Source organism: Thunnus maccoyii, chromosome 5, assembly GCF_910596095.1.
Source record: "Thunnus maccoyii chromosome 5, fThuMac1.1, whole genome shotgun sequence".
Taxonomy (NCBI): Eukaryota; Metazoa; Chordata; class Actinopteri; order Scombriformes; family Scombridae; genus Thunnus; species Thunnus maccoyii.
This window is the reverse complement of record NC_056537.1, coordinates 13,838,927-13,862,148: the sequence shown is the minus strand read 5'-3', so window position 1 is coordinate 13,862,148 and position 23,222 is coordinate 13,838,927. Positions and strand designations below refer to the sequence as shown.

Here is a 23,222-nt window from a genome sequence, read left to right as displayed (position 1 = left end):
TTAACTTTTGATTTGTAATAGACTTCTGTGGGCAGAACGTCTCACTTTTTAAAAATTCTTCACACAGCTACATCATTTTTCGCATGTGAAAACATGTGCAACACCATGAATGCCTTTGAGGAAAGGCTGTCTGAAAGTTGTGTGCCATTATGACAGCCTGCTTTTCATTCTGCCCTCCAGTGTGACAGTTCAGAACAGCTATGAACACTTTTTCCCTCTGACTTCACTTTGAGCATACCCCAGCTTTAACTCATATCAGATATTGTTTAAGGTGGTCAGTTGGCCAAAAACAATCACGTGTTAAATTCTTAGCATGAATAATAGGCTGCAAGCCTCTGTTGCTCAGGTTAGTGCAAGTATTCAGCAGTTAAGACTTTTCTGTAGGTATGTTATTGTGAAGAAGTATACTGATCCCCTCTCTGCTTGTCATCTTAAAGAACTGTTTTTTTCAATTCACAATGATGTGTATTAAATGGTTGTAAAAAGACTTCTTTGAGTATACTGTAGGTGTGTCTGGAAAGAAAGATTGCCACTTCTGTTGACATGAGCTTCCATCCTTCTAAATATCCATGCAAAGCCCTGCTCTTCCTTGTCCAAAATCTCAAGGCCTTGCTTTGACAGATGCCTTCCGGTCATGGTTCACTCAGCTGGGAGGCAGTGTAGGCTGGGCGTGTTGGGGGTGCTTAGAGGTGGGGGACAGACCAGCTGTGCGAAAGGATCGAGGTCAATCGGGCTAAGTTGCCTGATGTCCCTGGGAGGGACATAGCAGGCCAGACCCTCAGAGTGGAGAGAGGAGCACTGAGGTTATTATAGGCTGTGGTTGACAGCTTGGCCCTCATTACCTCCTTCCTGTTTCCTATCAGGGCAGCTCCCAGTGGAGTAGGTGAGATGGAAACGAAGTTATGCAACAATGTTGGTCTGTGTCCAGTGTCTGCATTCTGTCTGTGTGTACTTTCACAGCTGGTCTGAGTGAGTTGTTTGTTTGTTTCTGTGCAAATAGGTAACAATGTGAAGATGAGGTGTCTCTTCACATAATATATACAGATGACTGTGTGTAGTGTCATTGAGCTTGCCATAGATTCTTTTCTTAAATATTTGGTGTTATAGTGTGTATTTGTGGGTGTGTGCTGTGTGTTTCTGCCATGTGCGAAGGGTTGTGGTTTGAGTATTACCCCAGTTTTGTAGGCTGACTGGACTGACTTAATGTTTTCCTGCATTCCTCAGATTTTCTCTCGGGAAGGCAAAGCTGTATGCAGTGGCAACCTTCCTCTGCAACCTGCACAAGTTTACATTAAGATAGTCTTTTTTCTGGTTCATCTCTCACCTCTCATGTTTAACACCTTGGCTTTTGGTAGTGTTTTATCATGTTCAGTATGGCTCTGATAAATGGAGGAAGATGCTATGCTTGTCAGGGCTGGGTGGCTCAAGCCTTTTCTCTGTCTGCAGAACACATGGTGTTGATCATAAGGACAGCTCACTCTCCAGTCCTGGCAGTCACCAAGCGACAGAGGGAAAGAATCATGGTGATGCTGAACCCTATTACAATATAACCCTTTACAGCAACCACTAATGATGCATCTTTTGCTTAATAATATTGCCTTTATGCTGAATGTTTTGTAAATCCAATGTTTTTACGGTGCTTTTAATTAGCAGTTGTGCAGGATAGTGTTGCTTACTCATTCAAGTCTTGGATGTCTTGTTATCTAGTTGTCTTTCAGTCTTACATCTACGGTTCTTTCTCACCACTTCTCCTCTCATCCTATCAAGATTTCATCAAGATTGATGAAGACAAAGTCCAGATAACAGAACTGTAGCTTATCAAAACCTATTGAGAGTCTCGCAGCAGAGATCAGTACTTAGATGGGATCTGGGGGTGTTGAGGCCTCTGTACAATGAACCAATGAATAATGTTGAAAGCCCAGAGAGATGATTTGCTATCATAGCCAATCTCAGGTTAAGAGAATAGCCTTTGAGTTGTCACAACGTGATGTGCTTCTTCTGAACATGCAATGTTCAGTTAGAAACAATGAAAAAATGTTCTGTCGTGGCTGATTTTGTCTTGTTGATTAGTGGATATGCCTTCTCAGTGGGGTTATATCCTCCTTGTAAGTCTAATGTCAATCTTTTGGTTCATCCCTAAGACAGAAAAGCATACAGTATATAGTATATTTTGTGCAGAATAATATGACTTTATTATATGTAAATTATGCTATCCCAAAAATCATAACAAAAGGAAAGCAAATGTCCCCGGAGCATAAGAATTTAGCTCTTTATACAGAATAACATTCACACCTGTGCTTGCTCGTGTTCAAGCATGTGACACACAGGCTCATATGGATGTAAACAGACACACGCATACATCGCATCGTATGAGAGCAGTACAATGAAGTGTGATTTTGAAGCAGATTATGTGTGAGGAACAGGATGCCTGTGACAGAACAGCCTCTTCACTCCTGTTTTTCTCCACGGCTGTTGCAGGGGTGAAGCCAAGTTAGGGAGGCAGGAAGGCTTCAACTCTCCTCCTTGGTAAACAGAGTAGAACCTCAACAGAGCAAATGAACTGCAAATGGCAGATTACAATCTCTGGCAGCAGTCATAAAATGACCAGTAAACTGGTTTTAAGGGATAAATTGCTTTCACTCATCCCAGTGCAGAAAATGTTGGAGATGTTGTGGTTAAGCAGACCTGTAGAAGCTCAGTGGCTGGTGGGTTGTCTGTGATCTAGTGTTTCACAGCAGCAGATGGCAGTGCCAGCAGGCCAGGATGGTGCCAGAAGGTTACGCAATGGAATGATGCCTCTAAGACCTGACTGGAACACCGCATGACACATATATGTGCAGAAACACACTTCCCACACAGTCTTCTGAAGCTGTAGAGAAACATTCATACTTACACGATTCACTTGGTCTGCATCTTCTTGAACTTTAAGGAACCAGTCCTTATCAGAAGAAATAGCAGCCTTTCCTTTGTGGTGCCATGCACAGGTGACTGACAGTTCGAACCATTTCAGGAAGCTCAGGGTGAAGTGGCACCCCAACATTGGCATGGCCATGGAAGCAGATGGAACTTTAGCTTCCCCATGGTCTTGTCTCCATTTCCTGATCCTCTCTGGGGCACGTGTGTGTCTGCCAGTGGGATATGGGTCAGATGGTCAGCTATCTTTATCCAGATTGTTGCCAGGAAAACCTCCATTCATTTGGAAACTGAAAGGGCGTCCTCTTGGTTCACTCTGGAAAAAATTGTGGATTTCATTGATAATACTCTCTCTTACAGTATCTCCTTTGTTGTGTCTTGCGTTTCAAATTGCTTGTGTTACTATGTGGCTTGTACTACCTTATGCTGTGATCATGCTGCAGTACAGACAATAATATTTTCTATCTATGGTATTAGTGAATGCTACTAAATCAAATTTTGTCAGAACCTCCCTGCATAGCTATGTCTTTCCAGCCTTGAGTACTCTCAAAGCTAGTGTGGTGAAGACTGGTAGGTGTATTTGTACACAAAGAGCAGAAAGGAGCTGTTCAGGCCATGCCAACTATAAGGGGACTTCAATGGAAGCGGGTTAGGTTGCGACAAAAATCAGGTCTTCTCTCAGAGCTCCCAGACTTCCTGTCCAGCTCCAGTCTAATCCCTCAGCATGTTGTTTTCTAAGAATGAGCTCATGCAACCATCCCTTGCCAACCACAGTGCCGCACATGCTTTGCTACACCAAAAGGAGACATTACCATTGCTTTTAGGATGCCACTGGGCCCAGTTTTTCAGGTCCCTAATGTGATTGCTGACCCAGCATACAGTGAGCCATTCACATTAGTTTAGAATTTCCAACATGAGCGGTGCTTTGGTCTGTTTTTCACCATTTAATAGACCTGCTGTTTTTTTGAGAAATTGGACAAATCATCTAGAAATCATGGCTGCTCCCTCACTGCTTGTGCTATAAGAAAAAAAACAACAACCAGAAAAAGCTAGATTTTCTGTCTACTGTAGGTGCATTCATTAATAAACGAAATAGCACTCCTCTTTGGGATGAGTGTAAACCGTACTCTTGTATCTTATACAGTTTTAAACATCTATTCACTGTCTTCTTCCAGTACTCTGTCCATTGTTTAGGTTGTTTTTACAGCACTCAGGATAAGGTGATGCACTCAGGTAATACCAGCAACTAATGAAATCCTGTTGTTCTTGATTGCCAGGTGCTCAGAAGAAGTCTGAGGCAACATTTGTTGAAATATTAATCAAGAAAATCCAACCCAAGAGTTGGAGAAACAAAACAAATAATGTTCTGCACATGGATAAACTTAGATGGAAAATTGGCTTTGCACTTTACTGGAAATTATTTATGATCTTATTTTTGAGGAATAAATTGTCACAGAGGATTAATTTTCCATTACTAATTAGTCATTTGTGTGTGTGATTTTGTTGGCGCTTGTGTGTAGATCTGTGTGCTATGTGTGTCTGCTTGAGCTCTGAGAGACCTGTCAACACACAGAGTATTGAATTTGTGAATGTGTATTTTGTTGCGTTGTGTTGTGCGCTGGTACTTTGTGCCTCAACATTACTCCTGGTGGATCCAGAGAAGTGAAGGAAGCCCCAGGCCCATCAATAGTTGAGCAGGAGCACGGTTGTGTGTCTGTAATGAGGCATACCACATCGCATCATCAATATTACATGCTGGCTTAGGGCCAAGGGATGCGCTCTGTGGTGTGTTCAAGTATAAAGCAATGCGTGTGCATGTGTGTGTGTATGTGTCATGCATACAGTGTAATGAGTGTTTTGTAAGACTTAAGTTAAGTGCACTTGCAGCTGTAGACTTGTCCAAGAGCATGTAGAGATCCTGATGAGGAGGTGAAGTGGGATGAAGGGATCAACAGCAAATGGTGCTTCTACATCAGGTGCCAAAGCACACCTGACTACTCGTGAGCGCTCTGGCTCCCTAACATATTGTGAACAGCTGCGACCTCCACATGTTAACTCAGCCACCAACCACCCTCATCCCCCAACCCTAACCTGGCAATCAGAATGGACATAACAAACAAGCTACTATAATATTTTTCTACAGAATAATTGGAACTTAAAGTGTGCATGTGCACTAATGCACGTGTGCTCTTGATTTGTAAACCAGAGATTCTGCATCATACCAGAATACCTCAATTCAGAGACATTCAAAGTGCTTTTTTATCATGATAAAAAGTTTCTTGTTATTTGAAATGGCCTTTAATGCAGTTTTATGTAGCTTTATCTCAAAATTATTTTCACCTTTTCACCTTTCACTACATTTTGTAGTGAAGTTATTGGGGCTTGTCTTCCATTTCAAGTGCGTCTGGCAGAACTTCTATTTTAGTCTATTTTATATTAGTCTACATAGGATGTGTAATGGCTAGCATTTCACTTTCATTATATGCAGTCAACATATAATGCAACACATAGATTCCAGGGCAGAAGGGAGCTGTTCAGGCCATAACCTGGCCGTAACCTGCTGCAATATGCGGCAGGTTATGTGATTGTGTACCGAGCTCTGAGCACTGCCAAACCACAAGTGACCCACACTCAACACCATGCTTGAATGCATCCTGTGTACACTGATGGAGGACTAAAGCTGCTGCTACTGCTTTGCTAATGTGCTGCTTTTGCTATGCAGCCAGTGTAGACATTGAGTTTCTCTATTAAGTCTTATGGCAGTGAAACCTTAAAATTCAGTCCAGATGTTTGGATGAACTGAGCTAGTGTAACACCTGGCCTGTTTACACATGAACAAATTACACACATGTTCACACACACACACACACACACACACACACACACACACACACACACACACACACACACACACACACGCTCATACACACAGAACCCTCTAATGTGTTGGATGAGAGTGTTGGTAATAGTTCACCCCCATTCTCGCCTCGTGGCTTCTCATCCCCCTCGGCCAACTGAACAGTACTCAGAAATGAAGTATGGACAAGAATGTTAAAGGCTACCATCAAAGGCCGCCAGTCTACTCCTTTAGATCTATGTGTGTGTGCGTGTGTGTGCGTGTGTGTGTGTGTGTAAAGTACCCCCACAGGTGATTGGATCTGATCTTATCTCATCTCATCTGATTGGCTCATCCGTCTGATGCATTCCACAAGCAAGTGAGAGGGGAGTGTTAGAGGCCTGTCTAAATAATTTAGATCTTGCATTTGTATTGATCAGGTAGCGCTGCTCTCCGCGGGCCACTCCACTACCCCCTATCTCTCCATCCCTCTTCTCCCCTGTTCTTGTTTTTTTCGATTGTAACCTTGTGCCCCTAGCTTTGCTTCCCCTCCACTCTTTCTCCCCCTCACCTCTACATCAAACAGAGTGCAGGTACACTGCTGCGAGGGAGCAGAAAATGCATGAGAAGGGAGAGCTTTTTTTTTTAGTATGATTCCTCAAATGGGAGTGAGGCTGAGGCAGAGAGGGTGGAAGAAAGGTGTAAGCAGTGGATAAAGAAAGAAATAGCACATTGGAGGCAGAAAAAATCTTTTGTGTGTAGGTGTGTGTGTGTGTATATGTATGTGTGTCTGTGTGTGCGTGTGTGTGTGTGTGTAGCACATATGCAAGTGTCTGTGGAGAGTAATGGAGTGTGTGTAACCTTGGTGATGCAGGTCAGTGGAAATGTAGAAATGAGCGTATTGTGTGTACGGAGGTTGGTGAAGCCTTGTCCGACTTGCATTAAACCCAGTCCATTACTCCATTAAATACTACATCATGTTACGGCCTTGGATCAATACAGCATAATGTAAATACTGATAACGTGTCTCACCACACTGTGGAATGGATTTGTTGAATAGGTAATGTATTCTGGGAAGCAGAAATAGCACAAAAAGACGAGCACATGTATGCACAGTATGAACATGATAATTGCTTGTTTGAATGAGAAGGCCTTTTCCCTGTATTCTGTGGGTATTGTGGTGTTAGAGGTGCACTGAGCAACATGGATTGAATATGATAATGCTTCTGTTGCCAAGCAAAATATCTGTCTTTCTCACAATTTGGCTTCTAGTACATGTTGATAGAATTTGGCAGTGCTTAAGGCTGACAAGGTGACAAGAAAAAGGAATAAACAGCCTTTACTTTTACCTCACACAGCATTGTTAGAGCATTCAAACAAAAGAAAATAATTAATATTTTATATTATTTTATGTACTAATAACTAGGTCTATATTTCCATTGTAGAAAATGTTATATGGACCAAGCACAGTGTTTTTTGACCATATAAATGTAGCAGAGAAACATTAACAAGTATAATCATTGCAGACGATTTAGTCATTTACGATAAATACAATAGGTATGTTAACTTTACTATTGTGTAATATTGTGGCGCACAGGGGATGTGAAATGCATTATTAGCAATGTAGCTGTATTTTTAAGAAAAACCACAACAGGAGAAGAGAGGAGGAAATGTCTGGATATAATAAGAGAGAGTTGTGGGATGAATTATTGAGGCTTTGATATGGAGCAGAGATGGGGAGGGGAGAGAGGAGCTGGACTGTGCTCTTAAGACAGGGTGTAGCACATTCAGTATACACAGACACACACAGAACACACACATTCAGACGCACACACAAACGCTGGGCGCCTTGTGTAAGAACGTGTTAATGGAGTCACCCAGACAGACAGGCAGGGAGACTGGGCCACACAGGAGTCTGCTCTGCCCAGATTCCCGCTTTGAAACAGACCAAGCCCGGAAGAATAAGCGCTCCAAGACCAAACTGACAGGTTGATATTCTTACTAAATACACACCAACGCTGTGGGTGTCTCCTCCTTTTTCCCATTCAGTTTCCCCCAAAGCAGGGGGATTCCAGGGTCAGGAAATAACAATGCCTCCGTCTTGCCCCAATGCAAAGATTTTTATTCCTCCATGTACAAAAAGTGTAGTTTTGGGGAGTGTGTACTCTTTTGAGCCACAAGCTCTTCCCCTGTGCTCTGATCTGTCTGGCTGGAAGCAGTCCAGTGGCTGAGCTATTTTTTTCCAGTGATGCAGCCGGCTCTGTGGTCCCGTCACTCAGGGCTTTTGTTTACCGGGTGGATCAATAGTTAACTTGCTGCTGGATACTCTAAGCTAGAGATCTGTACAGCAGGATAATAGACCTCTGGCAGTTGTCTGGTCCGCTGCTGTTTGTGGTGACCTGTAATGAATAGAGGCTTAGTGAGGCTATCAGGGTTACAGCCAATTAACTCATCAGTCTTTTCTAATATGGTTGTCAATAGGGACAGGCTTTGATTATAGCACTGTTGATTTGTTCAGGATGAGTACATTCTAGCACTGTTGCCTGTGAGAAAGACAGTGAGGTGATGTTATCATACTCTTTTCTTGTCTGACCTCTTTACTGTAAAAGTGACTCAAGTCCCTATTTAGCAGGATCTTTAATTGTGCTCCTGTGTTTGTGTGTGTCTGTGTGTATCACTCTGTGCGTGTGTGTGTGTGTGTGTGTGTGTGTGTGTGTGTGTGTGTGTTATTGTTGCTTTTTAACACCTGCTTGCACATCTGCATGCTCTCCTCTCCTCCTGCAGGGTGTTTGGTCTCATTGGCATCCTAGTTAATGGTCACTTTACATTTACACTTTTTAACACCTGAGCTCTGTGCTCATTAGTAGCAGGAACTGTAGTGTAATGTCCACACGCGTGCACATCACACCAGCTAATTATCTTTGTAGCCTGCAAACGAAGTGTGAGCATGATCTAGTACTTGCAAGCCCTGACACCTAATCAAGTGGTAAATTGCAGTTTATCTTATGTCTTTTTGTGAGTTATCAATAAAGTAATAAGGGTCGGTAAAGGGAAGAGAGAGAGGATAATACATTGTATTTTGTTTTAAGTTACATTTGTGAGACTGTTTTTGTGTTTTGCTTGAGTGCTTTGTGACTTCAACAACTGGATATGGAAATGCAGTAACACTCAGATTTGCTTTTCCTCTCTCTTCAGTAACCATCTCTACAAGTGTATCCTTTGATGGTCTGCTGGTGACTGGCCTCTACACCTCCACACCAGTCCAGTCTGCTCCAATCCCTGCTCCGGCTGCCTTCGGCTTTGGTAAGTCCTCATGAGATACCACTTCAGGCGGTTTAGTGTGGCCTACTCAGCCATGCTCCTAGTGCCAATATAAGTGCTTCATTAAATCCTCAACTTAGCTTTGCCTTTTAGCACAAACAAACCCTCAGATACTCTAAATCGTATCTTAGCACTGGGACTATGGAATTTTAGTGTGCATGACCCAGCTCACTGATCCACATCCGTTCCCAGAATGAGTACAACACCACTTCCCCACTCCTGTTGTGACAGGCTGTGATGGATGAGGAATGACCATGGGTTTGGCCGTATGGATTTTAATTGATGTTTGAGAGAAGAAAAACAAAAGACTGAATATAAGATGAGAAAAGGACATGGGAGAGCAAAGATAAAAGTGGATGAGGCCTCTGAGAGTCAAAACCAACCTTCAAATAACAAAGAAGAACATATTAATGATCATCAGGTTTTATAATTAAATATTGAGTCGTCATCTGGCATTTGATTTACCCAAAAGTTTTTTTAGTTAAATTTCCTAAACATTACCAGCATTTTCATTTTTTGGTCTTTGCGTTGTCAGTTGTGTCTAAATTAACTACAGGCAGTTAATTTACAGTGTGAATTTACAGAGTACTTCATCTTACTAAATTTTTATTTCATATTTTGCAAAATATAAAATTAAATTTAGTTTGAAAAATTGTTAAGACAAGTGTTGACTAATTACACAGTCAAGATGCAACGGAATCAAAGTGAAGTGTGACCCATTTCTGGACACACAATGAGGATTTTTAGACTCAGATGAAGTGTGTGCGGATGGAGCCCCTGTGTGCAGGGGTGGGGGCTCTCTAGGGGCAATGGACCAGCCATAAAGAACTCCTTAGAGAACAGGGCTACTGGCCCAGAACTGCTGCCCAGTGGGCTCACTTATCCTGACTAACTCCACTGTTCTTCAGTCGCTGACTTCACCCGAGCCAGGGCAGCTCTTCACTCTTGGCAGCCCTGTTTACTGGGGAGGCATCCAAGCATGGATTGCGTCACCTTTGCTTCACTCTCATTAATTTGAAAAGTTTTAAGAGAAGGGTTGCACAGACTGATAGGCAGCAGCTTGTGGAACTGTGAGTTTCTGCATGGTGTGTGTTTGAATAAGTCAAAGCCTTCCGTTACAGTATGTGTAATGTGCTAAGCAGTGAAGTCAAAATGTTATGATTATAACTTCTGTTCCCTGAAGGGGAGGAACGAGGTACAACGCATATAGTATTGGATATCACGCCCCTGCTGCGTGACCTGACTGAAGACACCTTTATTCATGCATTTAAGGCAGATGATCTGTGGTGACGTATGTGAGGCTTCGCCTACACATATATACATCCGTCACCACAGTCATCCTTCAGTTCGAAAGCCGCTCATCGCCGAGCCCAGCTGTGTAGCGTGGCACCCTAGTGTTCTACATTCCTCTCCTTCAGGGAACAGAAGTTATAGTCATAACATTTTGTTCCCTTTCAGTTGATTCATTCGGTACAACACATGTAGTATGGGACATAGGGCTGCTTGATTATGGCAAAAATCATAATCGCGATTATTTTGGTCAATACTGAGATCATGATTATTTGACACAATTACTTACTTACTAAACGTCATACAATTATTGAACTTTAAAAAAAACTTGTCTTTTTAACAGTGGATTTCCTTGAACTTTAAATATAAATAAACTGAAAAACAAATAAAAAATTAAAGCTGCAAGCAGCGATGATCGGGCCCTCGCTTCCTTGCGTACATTGGTTTGGGCGCGTTCGAAGGGCTTCTGTCACAGGCATGTAGATGTCTCCAGACCTGAACTGTTTTCAGACAATGCAAGAAGGAGATAAACATCACTTCCTCTGTCCACTATTTTGCCTGCTGCTGGGGCTGCTCCGTTGAAATTTCGTAGGGAGCGCTATGGAGCCAGTTTGCATCACTGACTGAATATTGTCATGTAGACGTGTTCAGGCCTGGACTGTTATCAAACATGTGAAGTTTCAGGCAGATCCAACCATGTACATTAAAGTTTTAGCAATTTCCTGTTTCATGGCGAAACATCTAAAGTCAACGCCGCACCACAGCCACACGCTTCAATGAAATCATGCTTTCAACTAAATGTTTTGATAACTTTTGATCACAATCTAGTCTAGATGACACACACTGATTCTGAAATCGTCACAATGAATTCTGTAGGAGGAGTTCGTTAAAATACAAGGTATGTGAAATTGCCAAAAGTAAGCACTAAATTCAAAATGGCCGACTTCCTGTTGGGTTTAAGCTATGGGTCCAAGAGATGTTTTTTTGTGTCCTGGCATGATACATGTGTATACCGATTGTCGTTCATGTAGGTACAACGTGGCACGGGGGCTGCTTCGTTGAAATATTGTAGGGGGCGCTGTGGAGCAATTCTGCCACACCCATGCCAGTTATAAAATTTTACAGATTTTAAGACCTGTCACGTGTGTGCACAGTTTTGTGACTTTTCAAGCATGTCTAGCCCCTTAAAAACAGCTTCGTACTTTGTGGCGAACAATGTGTTGCCATGGCAATGGCTTTTGATGAAAACTCAAAAGCTTCAGGAGTTATCATCATCAAGGTCTTACACCTTGGCTGACCAAATTTTATGTGTTTCTGACTAACCTGCTAGGAGTAGTTAGCAAAAGAGTGGTGCTTAATACTTCCTGTTACCAGTAGGTGGCGCTATGACTGTCACTAAATATGGTCCTTAAATGTGTTCAGACCGGGACAAGCATATGAAATTTGGAAAAGATCAGACCATGTGGAGTCAAGTTATAGGGCTTTGAAATTTCATGGCAAGACATTGAAATTCACCGCGTCGTCATGGCCACACCTTCAGACTATACAAACTCCAAGGTCTTGAGGCTATTCTGAGGAAATTTGAGGTGGATCCAATCACCATGCTACCCACAGGGCGTCAAAGCGTAAAACATGTTACTTTCTGTTGCCAGTAGGTGGCGCTATGACTCAGATCCAATATTGACACATGGATGTGTTCAGGGCAGGACTCTTTACAAGCACAAAAGGTTTGGATCTCTTAGGATCATGTATGGTGGAGTTATGGCTGTTTCAATTTTCATGGCGAAGGATCGAAATTCACCGCCCGGCCACGCCCCCTTGGCAATGTTATAAACTCTCCATTTTGATGAGTTTTCATCTCCATGGTCTGCAGATGATACTGATTCAATTTGAAGTCGCTGAGTTCGTTAAAGTATGCATGCTGGAAATGGCAAAATCTGAGTCAAAATGGCAACTTTGATCCAAAATGGCTGACTTCCTGTTAAATTTAGGGTATGTCTCCAAGAGACTTTTCGGTGCATCTGGTCATGATACACATGCATACCGAATTTCGTTATTCTACGACAATCCGTGTCGAGGGGCTCAATTTTCTTAATTTTCTAGGGGGCGCTGTCGAGCAATTTTGCCCTGCCTTTTTGCAAGACCCATAAAATATTAAATTTTTCACCACCTCTGATGTATGTGCAAAGTTTAACAACTTTTCGTGCATGTTTAGGCCCTCAAAAATGCGTTTGTTTTGGAAGAATAATAATAGAGAAGAGAAATAATTCCTTTAGATCCAATAGGGCCTTTGCACCGCTTGGTGCTCGGGCCCTAGTAATGGTAATGTGAACAAGAAACCTGCTTTCTGCAATTGGAGTATGGGATTAGAGAAACTTGGTTTCCACGGGTAGATTTTACTCCCTGGAGAACACCGATTTCTCTGCCATGTATACATGTAACCAGGTTTCTAATCAGCTTTTTACAAGTAAGCATGTGCACAATAACAGACTGCAGACCAGAGTTTACTCTCAAATTGCAGCCATATAGAGCAACTGCCGGACATATGTTTAAATAGCCATATAATAGCTTGCATTTAAACAGCAAATAAACACAAAAACACACAAAATGCTATGATCCAACAAATGTATTTTATTCAGCAGAATGAACTCTTCACAAACTTTGCGAACTGAGCATATAGACTACAACAATAAAATAAAACAAATAGCCTTGCTGTTGTTTATTAAATGCAGCCATGTGGGCAGCCTGAAGCTGCAGATCCGCCACCACCTCCACCTACTGTGGTCTCCCCAAGCCCGCTTCTCACTGGGACCGCGGAAAAGTTAAATTTCCTACTGATCAATTACACGTTATTTAACAATGGAGCTCCAGGCTGATCCATTTGTTTCACTGTGCCAGTGCTGGATGTAACCTTACCTGAGAGAAAACGGTCAGAGTTGTGTCAACTGCTGTCGAGCCAAAGCGCAGGGCTGTTGCTGGAGTGTGCAGCTTTTGAATCTCGTGCCATGCTTAGTCACATCTGACCAAACACTCAGTGAATCTCTTAATGTCAAAACCAAACTTTTGCATAATATAAGTTTATATTTAAGTTGTCTTAGCAACATATCTTATAAGTCACAAAATATTAAGCTATTTTATATGCTGTTAATGAATGTCCCTAATGGGACATACAGTACTGTGTAAAAGTTTTAGGCACTTTAGATGTTTTGATTCATATCCATAACACAATACCATCAGAGAGGTCTGAATGGAAATTCATTCTGCAGCATGACAATGACCAAACATACAGCCAGAGACTAAGAAGACAAAGAACTATTTTCAGTGACAAGAAGAACAAGGAGTCCTGCAACAGATGGCTTGGCCCCCACAGAGCCCTGATCTCAACATCATGGAGTCAGTGTGGGATTACATGAAGAGACAGAAGAAATGAGACAGCTTAAATCCACAGAAGAACTGTGGCAAATTCTCCAGAATGCTTGGAACAACCCACCTGCCAAAAACAGTACACCTGAAAAACTGTTTGCAGGTGTACTGAGGAGAACTGGCACTATTTGAAAGGAACAGCTTGGTCACAGCAAATATTGATTTGATTAAGGTTTTTTCTCTTTGCTGAACTTTGTATGAATTTAATTGATAAAGAAAAACAATTTCTATCATTATTTTTGTGAACATCCTCACTTTACTTTTAACACCTAAAACTTTTGCACAGTACTGTATATTCACGCCTGCAGAGCAGCCACTGAACCGGAGTCACACCTGCAGCACTCTAGTGCATCACAGACCAAGCAGAAAGGATAGATTGAGCCACCGAAGGTGCTGTCACATCCAAATGATAAAACCGAAACAAAAGTGTGTGGTGATGAGCAGTTGGCTGCAGCAGAGATATCACTTACAGATATCCCTTTAAACAAAGCACATGATGTTGCTATGCCCCTGGTCGAATGTGCCCTCACACTGTGTGGCAACAGTGAGGCTAAGCTAGGGAGATAGCCACCACAATCCAGTGAGAAAGCTGCTGTTTAGACAGGGGTTTGCCCTTGGCCAGATTAGCAAAATAGACACACAATTGGTCACATAAACACACATTCTGAGTGTGGTCTATGTAGGTGCCTAGCACATGCACAAAGCACAGGGAATGCAACCTCCTCGAGCTCCTTGGGTGCAAAAGGAGGGGGACAGAACCTCAAGAGGTCAAAAGCCATGGAGCTACAGGCTGTAGGGACAATCTTGGGCAAATACACCGCATTTGTGCAATGTAACCTTGGAGCCATCCAAAGTGAACTGGGTACAAGGGGGATGCACAGATAAAGCATTAAGGTCACCCACCTGCTTTGCGGAGGTCAAAGCAAGAAGCAGTGCAGTTTTGTATGAAATAAATTTCATATCTGCGGACTCAATGGGCTCAAATGGAGGCTCACAAAAAGCATGAGGGGACGCTGGATCTAACCATAGGCCTCAGCCGGCGGACTCCCTTTAAGAAATGCATGGCAAGAAGGTGAGTACCTGGTGTCACTACATCAAAGCCAACATGACAGGCAGATAGAGCTGCCAAGTAGACCTTACTTGTGGAAAAGGAGAGACCCTTATCTAGCTGGTCCTGAATGAATGTCAAAACATCCACAGTAGATTGAAATGGGAGTACATTTTGGTCCTGATACCACTGCTTGAGAGCCCACCCTTTATAGGCATGTGAGCCTCTAGTAGATGATGCCCTCACACTTTGGATCGTTGCCACCACACTTTAGGGCAGACCTTAGCTGTTAAATTGGACCTCTCAGCAGGTAGGCCTGCACAGTTCTGGACATGGATGAATCACCTCTCCTCCTGCTTGAGAGAGGAAATCCCTGCAGAGAGGAAGCTGCCAGGGCCTTGCCACCAGCAGACTGATTATCTCAGCATACCACAACTTTGCTGGCCATTAAGGGGCCACCAGGATCAGGGAGAGGTACAGGAGGCCGAGTGACAAGCCGAATGGCAGCACCAGATATTCGTAGGCCGTGCCCTTGAATGCAAACCTTAGAAACTGCCTGTGGTCTGGGTGTATCGCTATGTGAAAGTAAGCATCTGTGAGGTTGATTGTCACAAACCAATCCCCTAGGCTGATAGACAGCACTCAAACTTAAGGAAGTCCTGTTGTCCTGGGGACAGTAAAAATAGCACCCAGGACACAACAATGAGAAAGAAAACACTGATGTTATTTGGATAAACTGACTACATATGGGATTCTAAATGGTTATTTTCTCACCTGAAAAAAATGTTAAAACTTAATAAAGTGACATATTAACAGCAAAAATCTTTTAGTCTGGTGCAAGTTAATCTCCACCATGATCCCATCGCTGCAGTGTTACAGCATATTTGGTGCCCCATCACATTCTGTGACCTGCCCTGATGTTCATCTCACTCCTCATGCCTAAACCAACCTAATCACCACTGCAGGTCACAGAATCTAATGGGTCACCAAATATGGTGTATCACCTGTTGGTGCAAATGCATTCTGGGATACCCAGTCAGGTCCTGATGTAGTGAAAACCTGCAGTCAAAAAATGCTGAAGTGGCTGAAAAACACTGGTGGTAAAGCAAGTGAGCCCCCCCAAAGGAAGCCACAGTGACAGCCAAAACCATGAAGATGTGTTGGTATCTTCCTGTCACGGCTCTCAGTCACATCCACATCATCTATCCAAACTCCAGTAAATTCGCCAGCTTAGCTAGCACTTAATGATAGCATCAAGTGTTAGCTAGCTATTGAAATGTGGTTGTGATGCCTTGCTTAGCTATATAAAATTATAAAATGCAGCCCACAAGGTGTTATTATTATTATTATTATTATTATTATTATTATTATTATTATTATTATGTGTAACAACCATAATGCACAGTTGCACATTTAAATCAGCACAATAATACAACTTAAAGATTAAGTAAACCATCATTGCATTGCAGTCATTTTGTGCATTTGCTCTTGTTAAATCACCTCTCCTTTTGTGGGGTTGGGGGGTGGATAATGATGAGATTGATGTACATATGAACTCAAAACAAATTGAACTGAATGTTATGTTAAACTATGAAGCTGCATGACATTTCAAATAAAATTAAATGTTCAGAACTTCCCTGGTGGACCAGGGTGAGTCAGTGAAGTGACATGAATTACTGAAAGTTACAAAGTTATTAAACTATTTTATATTTATACTATTTGTTATGTAGTATGAAAAATTGGAACTTCAGTTTGGGACAATGGTTGTTTAGTCTGGGACAATTGAAAGTAGAGTTCAGAACAGTTGTGTTAGTGTTAGCATTTTGGACCTGTAAGTTTGTAGGTAATTGTTTAACACTCACAGGTCAAGAATAGGACAAAGCCCTCTCCCTTTCTCCGGAACAACAAAATAATGGCTGTACCAACCTTTGTTCGTCCCCAAAGCAGTAACAACTCGTCTTGTTTTTCTCTTCAACAGAGTGTTTATTTCCTCCTTCAGTACTGCTGTTGCCTTGCCTCCTACAACTGTGTTTATTATGAAGAGGAAACAAGGTGGTCTGACCCGTAACTGTAACCAGTAACCCATGGCAATGGTTCTCTCTACCCATTGAGTGCATGTGCGCCATTGAGGGAGGTGAACTGCTGGTGAACTGGAGCTGACTGAACTGCAGTTCTGTAGGGGAGGGTAAAGTGCCAAACATTGGGAACACTTGCTGTGGTCACCTGAGTAACATTTAATGCACCCAAACTGGGGGCTACAACCTGAGGCAACAGAAGTGATTTGTGTGCATGGAGGGTTGTGCTTGACAGACTGTGTTAGGGAAGTACAATGCCTCTTGGGGCTGGAACCCAGAACAGATGATGCTGCTCAGAGTGTCTGTCTGCGTCTTCCTTAGCTCAAACTTTGCCTAATTAGCGTTAAGCGACTGCCCAAACAAACGCTCAGAAGACACTGGCTTGTCCACATAAACATCCCTGTCCCTATTCAAAACATCGGAGATAGTCAGCCACAGGTCTCTCTGCACCACCACTGTAGATGCAGTCCCTCTGACCAGGGAGAGTGTTGCACAGTGGGACACGTGGAGAATATCATCCGTGGCAACTCAGACCTTGCTGAGAAGACGTGCCAGTGGACTGTCGGGGAGCGTCTATGTCACAAGCTCTGCCAGACACATGATTTGTTAGGTCTAAAGCATGATGACTAAGCTCAGTGTGCTGGTGGTGCCTGCCTACACTTGGTAAATCTTCTCAAGCTGAGATGCAGGGAACCTGCACTGCTTGGATGGAACAGCTGTGTGGCTGCCCATACCATGGTTGTGTGATGGGGCCAGATAAGCTGCCAGGGATGGCTCCAATGGGTGGAGGATTGACCAAACCAGCTTTTTTTGGTTCCATCCAGATCCAAATACTGTCCATGGATGGTCACTGTGACGTGGCTGGACAGCAGTTTGTTCTATGTCAAGGTTAACTCCAAGATGAAGGGGGAAGGAAAAATTCCTGTGAACTGCGATGGTTTCTGAGCCGGTGGAGGAGAGGGCCACTTCACCTCCAGTTTCTCAGCTAGACGGCAGTACAGTGAGAGGAAGGATGTATCGTCCCGGCCAACTGACGCAGCAGTGGCAGTGTACTGGCCCGATGATAAAGCCTCCTGTTCGATCTTCGATAAACCAACACATCTTCGTCATCATGGCAAGCAGCTAGCTTGAGCTGCGGCTGGCTAGTGGCTAGTGGAGGGTTCTAGCTCAAACTCGGCTAACCTCTCAACATACTCCATGTGGTCAGCCCAGTTACCAGTGGAGACTTCAACCAAAAGTTTCTTGCTGTCAGACTCAGATTAAGCTGGGTCCCTCAACTCGTAGAGGAGGAGGTAATTGCTGTGCGACGGTAGTGTATCCCAGCACTTTCTCTGCGAATGTGACCCACCTATCCAGGGTTGAGCACCGAAGCTGGCAACAAGATGCACAGGACTCAGGCTCAGTCAACACTCTCCTGGCATGGAGAACAACCAGACAGACAGGACATGCCTCATGCTGGTCTTTTTCGTGCAAAGAGAAGCTGCACCCCTGAGGACAGGGGCGGACAGAGGACTTCTTCTCTGCCTGTTCAGGCTTGGTGCTCATACCGAGACACAAAGCCCATGGGTAAAAAGCACACAAAATTAGCGCTCCATGGGTCTAACTCAGAATTTTATTTTTCATTCGTCTGCACAATAATTAGGTAGATGGGAATAATTTTATGCAGCACCCTCCGTACCCTAGTGGCAGCAGCCTGGCTGGTCTGCAGACCACAGTCCATGGCAGGTCGTCACATCTGGAGAGAGAAGGCTCTTGAGCTTTGGGGGGGGGGGGCTGAAGAGCGATGCTCCCACAGAGAGAGAGAGCTTCATCAATGAGCTCATAGAAACCTGATGACATCGCTATGCACAACAGAGCCAGTGTTTGAACAAAATGCTTTGAAGATAATGCAGTGGAACAATAATAGAATGAGATGCTGCTTGATGTGCATTGTTGTTTTGACAAATATAAAGGGATCTGAGAGGACAAGAGGGTCATGCAACTCCACAAGGGAGCTTTACGAGCCTTGTGGTTTTTAGTTTAGAGCGTCTAAGAAAGGGTGTGGCTCTAATCCCCCTCTATGGAGGCATGCAGGGGACACAGATACACATGGACAGCAACATGCACACACACACACACACACACACATAGTATTCAATAAAGAAATATCCACCCACTCTCATTCAAATACACATATACACACTCCAGCTGTGTACAGCTGTTGGAGCAGCGGCTGGCTGGGGGAGCATGTGGCTGACAGATGTATCAGTGCGGGGACCAACATGAACTCCAGCACAGGAAGAATCAAACCTCACTGCACCGCCACCACAGGATTGCAGACAGAGGGAGGAGATTAGTGGTGAATTCAGATTCCTGAATATTTTTGAGATTTAAAATCACCAGATTAAGCTAATCAAGAAGAGAGAAGACTATTCTGTTAATAGGTATTTTATTTTTGCGGGGTCAGTTTTGGTAGAGAAGAAGAGGATGAGAAAAAGATGGCCAAATCGCCTTGTAAGGAGCATAGATGGATAGACAGATAAAGGGAGAGAGCTGTGCAGACACAGAGGTTAGTGTTTGTACACTCTGTGTGGGGATGTCTAGTGGTTGGTTTGGTCAGAGCTATGGCATCAAGCAGAAAGGATGACTGCACGCTGGCCTCCAAAGAGAGAATTCTCCTCGGCCTTCCGTGTCACCCTTCACTGCTTTTTACGGAAAAACTAATAAAAACCAGTGCATGTACATGTGCATGATCACACTGCATGCAAATACGCACACTATATCACTGGTCTTCTTTCCCTGTCTCTGTGTTTGTCTTTTTTTCTTTTTCTTTTTTGGATCTGTCACACATAATAATGTAGAGACCCTCACACATTCACACACACAAACACCGCAACATGGAGACAGAAAAGTGAGCATTTTATTGGCTTCCACTCCCTCTGAATAACAATGCACTTCACAGTACATTTGTAATAAAAGTGTGAAGCTTTGAGGGACTGACTTTTTACTGCGTCGTCGGAACTCAACACCCACTCATTGTCGAATTAGCTGAAGTGTGATGTAGCAATTGGGGGGGCAATCAGGGTAGTCTGAAGAAGCCATATTTTCAGTTTCTAGGCTGAGCTGCGGCTCCAGTTGCTCAAGGCTCATTTCACCACTGCCTAAAGGCAAGAGATCCCCCACTAGCCACTGGGTGGCTAACCTCAGACCTTTATGATGCTGTAATTGCTTTGCTATGGCTACTGCAGAATCAGACAAACTGGTGCTAAAAACAATGTTATGTTAGGGAGCCAGGCCCACTTCAGATGGGGAGAATACAGGGGTGTAAATTGACTGTGGTTTTTATAAATGTGCCCATAAGGGGCCAGATAAACTAGTCTGGCTGAAACACAGCCATAGCAATGATTCTGTTTCAAGGTGCCAGGTACTGGCAGGAAAGACTCAACATGTCATTGTGGGCTTCATATAGTCACAGCATATAGTTATTGGATGAGGTAGAGTGTGCAAGATGATTCATTTCAGTCTATTGTGTAGTAGAGTTTGACAGCCTAAGTGCTCATTAGAGACCTTTGCTAGAGACCAACATGTTTTAGAGTGTAACTTTTAGATTCTGTGTGTGTGTGTGTGCAGCATGATCAGAGGGGATGTCTTTGCACACTGCCAGAAAAGCTACATGAGTCTGGACTGACTCAGCTGCTGGAGAATTCCAACTGCTTCGTGTTTTTCCCTCCTTTGACTTTTATTCCATTAAGAGCTCTTTCTTTCCATTCCAGTCTCTTGGCTTTCTGAAAGGAACTCACACAGTTTTTAGACTGGCGTCTACAAAGATTTTATGATGAAAACAATGACTTTTGCACATTGTCATAATTTTGACTTATTGTTGTGTGTCACACAGCGATGATGAGGTGATTTATTGGACCCCACCAACCAGGGTCTTGAAAGAAAGAAATGTCACATGTGGTCTGATTTCTATTGCTCCTCTAATGGCAAAATGTTTCCCATCACATAATTATCCATTCAAACACAAAGACGGAACAAGTATTCATTCTAAATGTCTCCCCCTAACTTATAATTACGATGATGAACAAAAGGCACTTGAAGGGAGGAGAGAGCCTAGAAAAAAGACGAGAGGGAAATGGATAGGCAAAAATGCCAACATGGGGCTGACAAAGTGTTTGAGATTAAGGGAATGGGAGTGAGTGCAGAGTGAGAGGAGAAAATTAGAGAAAGTGTGCATGAAAAATGGCAAATGGGACCAATGAAAGGGAGACAGTACGTGAATGATATAAGGAGGGGGAAGGAGAGACAGAGGATGAGAGGATGGCGTTCCATCACTCCCTCTGACGGAGTGGCTGATTGGTGTTGCCGTGCCAATGCTGAGCTGCTGAGAAACTGGTCATTGATGGATGGCTCGTTTGCAGGGTGATGTTTATTTTGTCGTTAATTTGCATATTTGTATGTATTTGCAGGGCGGTTGGCTTCTGCTAGCAAGGATCAGTCCCCATCTCAATATGATGGATCTGGCTGTCTGACAAAATGGACAGCTTAGTGACAGGGACATCCAGCCGACACTCTGTCCCCATGACGGATGGGCTCATGCTAACACACAGCCCGATTAGAGATGAAATCCTGCTGCACCTTGACCTGTGGAGGAGGGGCCAAAGAGAGTGTGCAGCCAAAATTGTAATCATGCTGCATTACACATTCTTAAGGACTCATGCAGAAATAGAAACATAGAAATACACAATCATGAATAGTCTTTCTTTGTCATTATGCACAATTATGCATTCAAAGCTTGATTTACACACACTCATCCATCTCCAGGTGAAGGTCGGCTGTCGGCGCCCTCTTGCCACCAAGGCAGATTGAATGTCAGCCAGAATGTCAGACTATGAGGGATGGCAGCTCATCATGTCAGTACAGTATTTACAGAGACACACTCACAGGTGTGTTTCCTATTGAACAAAGCCTGTTTCGGAACCTCTGTGCTTTCTTAAACACATCCCTAACAGTCCCAGGAGAGCACAAGTGTGCTTCCGCATACCCCCCCTCCCCCCATCAATGGGATGAGGAGGAAAACTGAGAAGGAAATACTGTGTAGGGAGAGATGGAGGATAAAGAGGAATGATACAGAGAAAGGGTGGTGCAGGGAGGAGAGAAGGGGTGAGGGAAAGGGTTCCCATGGGGAGAGAAGCTGTCAGTCCCTAGGAGACTTCAAACGCACTGCATCCCTGTGATCAGCCTGCTCCCTGGCTCTCTGCTGACAGCTCCCTGACTGCGCCGCTTAGACTCCTTCATACACGCACACAGATACACACATACACACACATATACACTTTCTTGCTACCGTAGGAGCTCTCACACTCACTGACTTATCCACTCATACCACAACACATTCAAATTCCATTGACATACGCACACTCATGCTGATTCTCACACTTAGGATGTGCATGTGTGACACATTTGCTCTGACATCCATCGTTATAATAACCTTGAACACTGCCAAAGTTCCCCATTTGCAACTCTGTCAAGGACACCATACAGTCCCAAACTGTTGCTGCTGAACTATTGGCTGAACAGAGGCAAGGTGGTGCTGGCAGCAGTGGTGGCAATGATGTTGATAATGATGGTGATGACTTATCTAAGCCATTACTCCTTCCCTGCTCAGGGCTGAGGCACCCAAAGGCAGATACCTCCTGATGATGAATTCATTACTGTAGAAGATGAAATGAGTTGTCGGGGCAGGGTTATGTATGGGAGGTGATTTGTGTTCTCTGCAGTATAGTGTTAGATCAGACTCAAGATCGGCTGGGTCTGCTTGCTGTAAATCTCCCCACTTTTCTGGCACAGGACATCCCCACCACTCATGCCCAGACTGAGCCTCTCTTTCGTCCCTCCTGCCGCCTGCCATGTCCTCCCCCACCAATTTCACAATGCCTAGAGGCTGCTAACAGGTGGCTAAACATTTTGGTGCTCTCAGAATCCCGAGGAATGTTTGGATAATGATGTATCACAAGTCATGTAGTCTCTCCATGCTCAAAGCCTCCCTGGAAGTGAAAAGCAAGCCCGCCTTCAAAGAATTCAAACAGAATAGAACATCATCCATTATTAATTTAAGGATCATCCACAGCAGAGTCTGGACCGGTGCATTAGTGTCGGCCATACATCCCAGCAGCATAGGTCTTGCCTCTCAGGTGTGATGGTGGACCTGCTGGAGCACTACTGCTGGGAATTAACTGGTTCACTTAGTGTACACTAGCTCTCTTGGAAAACACAGTCCCTTCTTTGAACTCCCACGGTTTCACTAGGTTTATTTACATCTGTATGTATGTGTGTC

The 23,222-nt window shown here is 43.6% G+C and overlaps 1 protein-coding gene across 1 annotated transcript in view; it reads left to right on the top strand.

Annotated features, from left to right (window-relative positions):
- reln (reelin) overlaps nucleotides 1–23,222 on the top strand; it is a 107,211-nt gene that overhangs the window by 11,439 nt on the left and 72,550 nt on the right. The window contains exon 2 of the mRNA XM_042412964.1: nucleotides 8,945–9,052. Coding sequence (XP_042268898.1) covers nucleotides 8,945–9,052 — 108 coding nt within the window. The remainder of the gene's footprint in view (nucleotides 1–8,944; nucleotides 9,053–23,222) is intronic.